The 10,088-nt window shown below is 44.2% G+C and overlaps 1 protein-coding gene across 1 annotated transcript in view; it reads left to right on the forward strand.

Annotated features, from left to right (window-relative positions):
- LOC145390016 (uncharacterized) overlaps nt 1-9,784 on the forward strand; it is a gene marked incomplete at its 5' end in the record, with an annotated part of 56,517 nt that extends 46,733 nt beyond the window's left edge. Inside the window, one exon of the mRNA XM_080265107.1 lies at nt 9,466-9,784. Coding sequence (XP_080121233.1) covers nt 9,466-9,784 — 319 coding nt within the window. The remainder of the gene's footprint in view (nt 1-9,465) is intronic.
- Nucleotides 9,785-10,088: the final 304 nt, after the last annotated feature.

Genomic DNA, 10,088 nt, shown 5'->3' on the forward strand with positions numbered 1-10,088 from the left:
TTTATTAGACTCCAGAGGATTTTATTTACCCGGGATTGGGTCATAAGGGCCTGGGTGCGTAAGAGAAAACCGTCGTAGAGGAAGCATCAGGGACCGTAGCAAACAAAGTCAGAAATTATACTTAGATGTTTACCATACTCTATTCACTTTCACTTTGCCTAATATTGCCATCTCCTCACCTTAAATGCTGAGCTATAAGGATACATTAACACTAGAATATAAAACAATACTCTCTTTTCCCTAAATGGACCTAAACTTACCATCTCTCCATCTTGAATGCTGAGTTGTAACAATACATGAACACCAAAATATGATCCTAGTCACGAAGAAGCGCTATGTAAAGGATGTAGAGCCATACCATTGTCATTTCCTGGCACTGGGCTACTGGAAATGAGTAAAATGACCTACACAGGGATGGAAAACCGGCCCCTGTTAGAGGAAGACCGGTATAGTCACGAAAAGGTGATATGGAATGGATACAGAATTTCACTTTAACTTGGCCTAAAATTGCCATCTCTCCATCTTGAATGCTGAGCTGTAACAAGAGCCTGACGATACAATATGATGCTAGTCACGAAAAAGTGCTGTTGAAGATATGTAGAGCCGTGTTATCGTCTTCTTCTGCCTGTAATTATGTTATGAGAAATAAGCATCAAAATGAAGATCTCAGCCATGTTAAGTCTGATAAGCTATACATACAGCTTAATGGAACGTATAAACTCATTCTACAACTCCCTAGCACCTCTTCCTTAGCTATTTATTTTGTTTATTACACCTTGCTCTCCTACTGTGCTGTATAAATACTTCAAGCTTTACCATAATCTGCATAAAAAACGTACAAAAGGATGTTAATCAGCCTTGTCCAAAAATATATCGCTAAGGAAGTCTTTGGTTGACTAGTGGGAGGTGCCTGTGTGTTACCATGGCAACCTCTCACACCACCAGTTACATACACACATTTTCCCACCAGCAAGTTCCATTAGAGAGTATTGTGTGTGTGTGTGTGTGTGTGTGTGTGTGTGTGTGTGTGTGTGTGTGTGTGTGTGTGTGTGTGTGTGTGTGTGTGTGTGTGTGCGTGCGTGTCTGTACAGTCATGCGTGTGTCTGCACATCTCACCGCAATGCTCCGCCAACACCCACAACACTTTTCTCCTTAATTTCTTACCACAGAGAACTCTTACATTCCTGGATCTTTTCAAAAACTTGGTTCGACGTCGTTCTTACATATTATGAAGGAAAAAAAGGTAACTGTTGATATAAATGTTCGTACAAAAACATTATATATAAACTGCGGGAGATATATTCTTTTCTCTTTCACTTGGCCCAGATTTTCGTCCTATTGCAGCTGATTTCACGTAGTTCAGTGGCAGAAAGTACAATGCTATGGCTCTACAACCTTGCCTTAGCACATCTTCGTGACCAGCATCATCTTCCAGTGTTCATCTATTGCTACAACTCAGCATTCAGGACGGAAATAGGGGAGTTTTAGGCCAAGTTAGAGTAAAAAGAGAATAGTGGACAATATTCATAGTCTTGCCTTGGTTAGAGTGTGGCTTGGTTAGAGTGTGTTACACACACACACACACACACACACACACACACACACACACACACACTTCTTTCCGCACCATCAAGTCCTACCTTAGAATACTTGTGTGTGTGTGTGTGTGTGTGTGTGTGTGTGTGTGTGTGTGTGTGTGTGTGTGTGTGTGTGTGTGTGTGTGTGCGTGCGTGCGTGCGTGCGTGTGTGTGTGTGTGTGTGTGTGTGTGTGTGTGTGTGTGTGTGTGTGTACAATCTTATCAGTGTGACGTGTGCGTGTGTGTAGTCATATGAGTATATTTCACGTACATGTGAAGGTGTGTAAGTATAAACAGTCTTATCAGAATGACGTGTGTGCGTGTGTGTATGTGACGTACATGTGTAGGTGTGTATGTGCGTGTGTTTGACGTATATGTGTTGGTGTCTATGCGTGTGTATGTACTGTACGTGTATGCTTCGTGATGTGTGTGCGTGTATGTATGCATCTATGTATGTAGTGTGTGCACATTTGTGATATATGTATGTAGATGTGTGTGTGTGTGTGTGTGTGTGTGTGTATGAAGTGTTTGCGTGTGTGTATGTAGTGTGTGCGTGTGTATGTATGTACTTAGGCCTATGTAGGTGTATACACGTTATCTTAAAGCTCTAGTTTTCATACAATACGGCACGTTAGAGAGAGAGAGAGAGAGAGAGAGAGAGAGAGAGAGAGAGAGAGAGAGAGAGAGGAAGGCCGTTGACTGTGTGTGTGTGTGTGTGTGTGTGTGTGTGTGTGTGTGTGTGTGTGTGTGTGTGTGTGTGTGTGTGTGTGTGTGTGTGTGTGTGTGTGTGTGTGTATCTGTGCGTGTTTGAATAGTCACCCATCGAGAGAGAGAGAGAGAGAGAGAGAGAGAGAGGAAGGCCGTTGACTGTGTGTGTGTGTGTGTGTGTGTGTGTGTGTGTGTGTGTGTGTGTGCATCAGTACTGAGGCTGGGCAATTACAGGTAACTGAGGAACTTGGGCATGTCAGTAGGCAAGAATAAACGTAAGTAGGTAGGTAAGTAGGTAGATAAGGAGGTAGGTAAAGTAGGTAGGTATTTAGATAGGTAGGTAGGTAGGTAGATAGGTTGGTAGGTAGGTAGACAGAGAAATAGGTGGGTAGGTAAGTAGGTTGGTAGGTAGGTAGGTAGGTTGGTAGGTAGGGAAGAGTAAAGTAGGTAGATAGGTCAGTAGGTAAGTAGGTAGGAAGGTAGGTAAGTAGATAAATAGGTAGGTAGGCTGGTAGGTAAGTAGATACGAAGGTAGGTAGGTAGGTAAGTAGATATGTACAGTAGGTAGGACGGTAGGTAGGCCATTAGTATGTATATATGGAGATACCTAATAGACAACAGACAGACGGGATGGATGAAAGGAAGGAAGGAAGGAAGGAGGGAAGGAAGAAAGGAATCAATGAATGAATGAAGGAAGGAAGGAGGGAAGGAAGCAAGGAGGGAGGGAAGGAAGGAAGGAAGGAAGGAAGGAAGGAAGCAGGAAGTAAGGAGGAAGAGAAAATGACTAAGGGAGAGGAGGGGGGGGTGGAGGGAGTGGCTGGGGACGAGAGTCAAGGAGACGGGCTGGGGACGCGCCAGACGAGAGAATATGATACGTCAGGCGCGTCCCCAGCCCGTCTCTTCTGGCCTCTCGTCCCCAGCCACTCTGTTTGTCTGTCTGTCTGTCTCTCTGTCTCTTTCCGTGTCTGTCTCTCTTTCTCGTTCTGTCTATCTGTCTGTCACTCTGCCTGTCTCTATCTTTGTCTGTCTGTCTGTCTGTCTGTCTGTCTCTCGCTTTGTCTGTCTGTCTCTATATCTTTCTCTCTTTCTCTGTCTGTCTCTGTCTTTCCCTCAGTCTCTGTCTCTCTGTCTCTGTCTTTTTGTCTGTCTGTATGTCTGTCGGTCTGTCTGCCTGTCTGTCTGTCTGTCTGTCTGTCTGTCTCTCTCTCTCTCTCTCTCTCTCTCTCTCTCTCCCACGTATCTTCAATGCCGGAGCTTCTCTAGGGACAAGATAGGTAGGTAGGTAGGGTAGGGTAGGGTAGGGTAGGGTAGGGTAGGGTAGGGTAGGGCAGTGTAGGGTAGGGCTGGGTAGGGTAAGGTAGTGTAGGGTAGGGCAGGGTAGTGTAGGGTAGGGTAGTGTAGGGTAGGGTAGCGTAATGTAGGACAGGGTAGGGTAGGGTAGGGTAGGGTACAGTAGAGTAGAGTAGGGTAGGGTAGGGTAGGGTAGGGTAGTGTAGGGCAAGGTAGTGTAGGGTAGGGTAGTGTAGGGTAGGGCTGGGTAGGATAGGGTAGTGTAGTGTAGGGTAGGGTAGGGTAGGGTAGGGTAGGGTAGGGTAGGGCAGGGTAGGGTAGGGCAGGGTAGGATAGGGTAGGGTAGGGTAGGGTAGGGTAGTGTAGGGTAGGGTAGGGTAGGGCAGGGTAGCGTAGTGTAGGACAGGGTAGGGTAGGGTAAGGTAGGGCAGAGTAGTGTAGGGTAGGGTAGGGCAGGGCAGGGTAGTCAGTAAAGGTAGATTAGCTTTGGTCTGGTAGATTTAGGTAAGCTTACAGTTAGATAAATAGATAGATAGACGTGGATGATATTTTGATTATGAACTCTGATACACACAGGTCTTTTGGCCTCTCTCTCTCTCTCTCTCTCCCTTGCCACACGCCTTCATCCCGTAAGGGGTGGCCACAAACAAATCACCTCCATGTCGCCCTGACCACGGCCATTTCACTGCCCTCCCCCCAACTTACACCCCACTCTCTCATACACCTCTCTACTTCACCCCTCCATCTCTTCCTCGGTCTCCCTCTCCCTCTCCCCTCCTCCACCTCACCCACATCACTCTCCTAGTTAATATCACATTCATTATGTAAGCATCATTGATGTGTGTGTGTGTGTGTGAGAGAGAGAGAGAGAGAGAGAGAGAGAGAGAGAGAGAGGAATTTATATATACGAGTGTAGGAAAGGGGACTTTGAGTGTGTGTGTGTGTGTGTGTGTGTGTGTGTGTGTGTGTGTGTGTGTGTGTTAGAGTGACGTGTGGCAGTGTAAGTTGCCTATCTATCTATCTATCATTCTAGCCACCCATCCATCCATCTATCTGTCTATCTATCTATCTGTCCATTTATCTATCCACTCATCCCTCCATCCCTCTATCCATCTATCTATGTATCCATCTACCTATCAATCTGTCATCCATCTATCCATCCATCCATCTATCAATCTGTCATCCATCTATCCATCCATCCATCTATCAATCTGTCATCCATCTATCCATCCATCCATCTATCAATCTGTCATCCATCCATCCATCTATCAATCTGTCATCCATCCATCCATCTATCAATCTGTCATCCATCCATCCATCTATCAATCTGTCATCCATCCATCCATCTATCAATCTGTCATCCATCCATCCATCCATCTATCAATCTGTCATCCATCCATCCATCTATCAATCTGTCATCCATCCATCCATCCATCTATCAATCTGTCATCCATCCATCCATCTATCAATCTGTCATCCATCCATCCATCCATCCATCTATCAATCTGTCATCCATCCATCCATCCATCCATCTATCAATCTGTCATCCATCCATCCATCCATCCATCCATCTATCAATCTGTCATCCATCCATCCATCCATCTATCAATCTGTCATCCATCCATCCATCTATCAATCTGTCATCCATCCATCCATCCATCCATCTATCAATCTGTCATCCATCCATCCATCCATCCATCTATCAATCTGTCATCCATCCATCCATCCATCCATCCATCTATCAATCTGTCATCCATCCATCCATCCATCTATCAATCTGTCATCCATCCATCCATCCATCTATCAATCTGTCATCCATCCATCCATCCATCTATCAATCTGTCATCCATCCATCCATCCATCTATCAATCTGTCATCCATCCATCCATCCATCCATCCATCTATCAATCTGTCATCCATCCATCCATCCATCCATCTATCAATCTGTCATCCATCCATCCATCCATCCATCTATCAATCTGTCATCCATCCATCCATCCATCCATCTATCAATCTGTCATCCATCCATCCATCCATCCATCTATCAATCTGTCATCCATCCATCCATCCATCCATCTATCAATCTGTCATCCATCCATCCATCTATCAATCTGTCATCCATCCATCCATCCATCCATCTATCAATCTGTCATCCATCCATCCATCTATCAATCTGTCATCCATCCATCCATCCATCCATCTATCAATCTGTCATCCATCCATCCATCCATCCATCTATCAATCTGTCATCCATCCATCCATCTATCAATCTGTCATCCATCCATCCATCCATCCATCTATCAATCTGTCATCCATCCATCCATCTATCAATCTGTCATCCATCCATCCATCTATCAATCTGTCATCCATCCATCCATCCATCCATCTATCAATCTGTCATCCATCCATCCATCCATCTATCAATCTGTCATCCATCCATCCATCCATCCATCTATCAATCTATCATCCATCCATCCATCCATCTATCAATCTATCATCCATCCATCCATCCATCTATCAATCTATCATCCATCCATCCATCTATCAATCTATCATCCATCCATCCATCTATCTATTCACCCATCCCTTCATCCATCTATCTATTTATCCATCAACCTATCAATCTATCCATTCATCTATCCATCCATCTGTCTATCTGTCTATCTATCTAATCTAACAGGCGAAACATACCTTAGCTTTTATCGCAGGTAAGCGATGGCTGACTGGCTGGCTGGCTGGCTGGCTTTCCTCTGGCTTTCCTCATGGCTTGCTGTGGATTTCCTGCATTTCCGTACGTCTATCTGTTAAAAAATCATCATCATCATTATTATTATTATTATTATTATTACTATTATTATTTTTATGATGGTAGTGAAGCATGTGTAAGGGTAAATGGGCATCTGAGTGAATGGTTCACGATCGGTGTGGGCGTGCGACAAGGTTGTGTGATGTCCCCATGGTTGTTCAATGTATATATGGATGGGGTGATGAGAGAAGTAAAAACACGAGTAATGGAGAGAGGGATGGCGTTGGTAATGAATGATGAAGGATGGAATATCTCAGATTTGTTGTATGCTGATGATGCAGTACTGCTTGCAAATACCGAACAAGAACTTGGTAGGCTAGTGCAGAGTTTTGCTGATGTCTGTGAGCGTCGTTCCTTGAGAGTAAATGTAGAAAAAAGTAAAGTGATGGTTACTGAGAGAGAAGGTGACTCCCAGTGTGATGTTACAGTGAATGGAGAGAGACTGGAATTGGTGAGAGAGTTCAAATACCTGGGTACAGTGATAGAAAAGAGAGGAAAATGTGTAAAAGAAGTGGAAAGTAGAGTGACACAAGGAAGGAAAGTAGCTGGTGCAATGAAGGCCTTGATGAGAAACAGAGGCTTGAGTGCTGCAGCTGCACGAGGCTTACATGAAGGAGTGTGTGAGACTATGGTGTGGCATGAAAATGAAAAGTCAAGAGTGAAAGCAGTGGAGATGGGACTGCTGAGGAACGTATGTGGGGTACAGAGAGTGGATAGGATACGAAGTAATGTGATTCGTGAAAGATGTGGAGTGAGGAAATCTGTGGACACCAGATTTATCACAGTTCCTTAGGTATGGTGCAATACCACACTGAATGCAGTATTCCACCTTTGTCTCTTCTTGTTTGTTGTTTTTTTGCTATGTCTGAATCTGGAAACACTGAAATGAATTGCTCAGCATCATCATTTGTACTTGCAAAAGAATAATTGGAGCTGACAACCATCAAAGCTTGAATAGCTTCTACTTCGAGAATCAAGGTCCAAATGAAATGGAGGAATTGAAGAAGGGAAGGGCAGGAGGAAGTGGTTCATACAAGGAGGGTGGAAAGGTTACAAGAGGATGGAAAAGGGCAGAATATAAGAGAGAAGTAGAGGAGCGATTGGGTAAATATGGATTGTAGCAGATGAGGGACGTGGAAGGTGTGTGCAAGATATTCACAGAAGAAATCTGTGCAGCATGTGAGGTGGTGTGTGGGGTGAAGAGAAGTTTCAAGCATAGGCTAGATAAGCATATGACTAATAAGGGGTGGATATAGAAAAAAGAAAATCTTATAACCAATACTAATTCACAATTTTTCCTTTTCAGGTTACACTATGATAGTCTCTATTCTCCTTTCACACTTTCCTGTAAAATGTCCACGCCAGTTTTTCTATACTGCGTGGTGTTCTTTCTGACTTTTTCCTGCCGGCTTCGGTTGGAGGGTTTGGAGGGAGGGGGAGAGCCTTCGTCTTTGCTATCCTTATCTCATTCTAGTAGTTCAGTTACTCTTCTAGGAGCTGCCTAGCATGGGCCAACCGGCCTACTGTAGTTGTCCTCTCTTCTTATGTTCTTATGAAAGGGGGTTCAAGGAACAGCATGGTGGAATGAAGAGGTGAGACAGGCTGTGGCATAAAAGAAGAAAGCATATCGTGAGTGGATGAGAAATAGGGTTGTGGAAGAAGCCGAGAGATGGAAGAAAGAGTTATATGTAGAGAGGAAGTGAGAGGTGAAAAGATCAGTAAGAGAAAGTAAGAAAAGAGTGGATGAGGGATTTGAAAGGAATTTGAATGTAAAGTGGAGGGAATGTAAGAAAATGTTCTTGAAAGAGGTAAAGAGAGTTAAAGAAGTTAGTCAGGGAGTGAACGATAAAAATGGCAGATTACTAGTGGAGAAGGGAGAAAAAGTGAGCAGATGGAGAGAACACTTTAAGGAATTGTTGAACATAGAGAATAAAAATAAAGGGAATATAACTGGCTGGGGAATGGCTGGGAGACAGAAGGATGTGTGAAGAGAGGAAGAAATCAGTAGGATGGCAATTGTCGAAGCAATGAAGAAAGTCAAAATGGGGAAAGCGCCAGGAATTGATGGAGTGTGTGGTGAAATTATGAGGCATGGGGGACAGATAGCAGCAGAATGGATGTGGAAGATGTGAAGATTGGCCTGGGAGGAAAGTAGGGTCCCGGAAGATTGGATGACAGGTATAATTATTCCCCTGCACAAAGGAAAAGGAGAAACAGAAGTATGTGGTAATCATAGGGACATTTGTCTTCTTAGTGTAATAGGAAATGTATTTGGTAGGATACTTACTGACAGAGTTTGAGAAATAACAGGAATTAGTTGGAGAACAACAGGGAAGTTTTAAGGAAAGAAGAGGTTGTGTAGATCAGATATTCATTCTTAGATCTTTAGTGGAAAAGTTTCTAAATAAGGGAAAGAAGTTGTATGCGGCCTTCATGGATTTGGAGAAAGCATATGACAGAGTAGATAGACAAGGATTGTGGAAAGGATTAAGAATATATTTATGGAGTAGATGAGAAGTTGTTGGATGCTGTGAAGGCTGGAGTACACTGACTATCCTTCTAAAAGGTAGAGTAGCAGTAATATTGTGTATTACCGGTATGGTTTGAGACGGGAGGCTCCCCATCATGGGGGATGGCCAACCAGGGCTGTAACCAGGATATTATTATTATTATTATTATTATTTTTTGGCAGTCCAAAATCAGTGTTTGGGGAAGGGTTTGTGGGGATGGGGGAGGGGATGGTAAATCCCCAGAGAGTGTTTGCTATATGACCAATTTCAGGTGCATTTTGAGGCCATATGCACTGGGTATGAGGACATGTTCTTAGGTTATTTACACAGCCACTGATAGAGTACTTAGAAAATAACTTAGTCCACCCCTTAGTGGGGAAAAATTTCACCACTTGGGGAAGCAAAAGATGCTTTGGTCTCCCTCTGTTGACTTGTGTTTTGTACTTCAAAATGGATGGACTCTTTCAGTTTTTAATTGCTTTGGGTCAGCAACTTAGCTGTCATGACCAGATGAATGTCATTGTTTTCTAGAAGCATTTGAAGTATTTATTTTATACCAAATTATTGAAATCAGAAATGTTACCTTCAACCAGCACCAATCTTCTGTCATCAGCCCCTGCCATGCCTTCAACCAGCACCAGTCTTCTGTCATCAGCCCCTGCCATGCCTTCAACCAACAAAAATCACCTGCCATCAGCCCCTGCCATGCCTTCAACCAGCACCAATCTTCTGTCATCAGCCCCTGCCATGCCTTCAACCAGCACCAATCTTCTGTCATCAGCCCCTGCCATGCCTTCAACCAGCACCAATCTTCTGTCATCAGCCCCTGCCATGCCTTCAACCAACAAAAATCACCTGCCATCAGCCCCTGCCATGCCTTCAGCCAACACTAGTGGTATGCCCCCCGCCATTTCATTGCCCTGCTCCCAACTCACACCCCCCTCTCTCATATACCTCTCCACCCCATCCCTCCATCTCACCCTCGGCCTCCCCCTCCCTCTCCCCCCGTCCACCTCACTCACATACACTCTCCTCGTCAGTCTCTCACCTTCCATCTGATTTCCTTATGGTAAGTAAAATAATGTGATAGAAAATATTAGGGTAATAAACAGAGGTGGATTGGCCTTGTGGAGAAGATGGAGACTGAGACACTAGGTAGGACAGTGTGTGTGAGTGAGGTGGAGGAGGGCAGAGGGA

Source organism: Coenobita brevimanus, unplaced genomic scaffold (genome assembly GCF_032717465.1).
Source record: "Coenobita brevimanus isolate Jiangsu-jjx unplaced genomic scaffold, ASM3271746v2 jjx.HiC_scaffold_2729, whole genome shotgun sequence".
Classification (NCBI taxonomy): domain Eukaryota; kingdom Metazoa; phylum Arthropoda; class Malacostraca; order Decapoda; family Coenobitidae; genus Coenobita; species Coenobita brevimanus.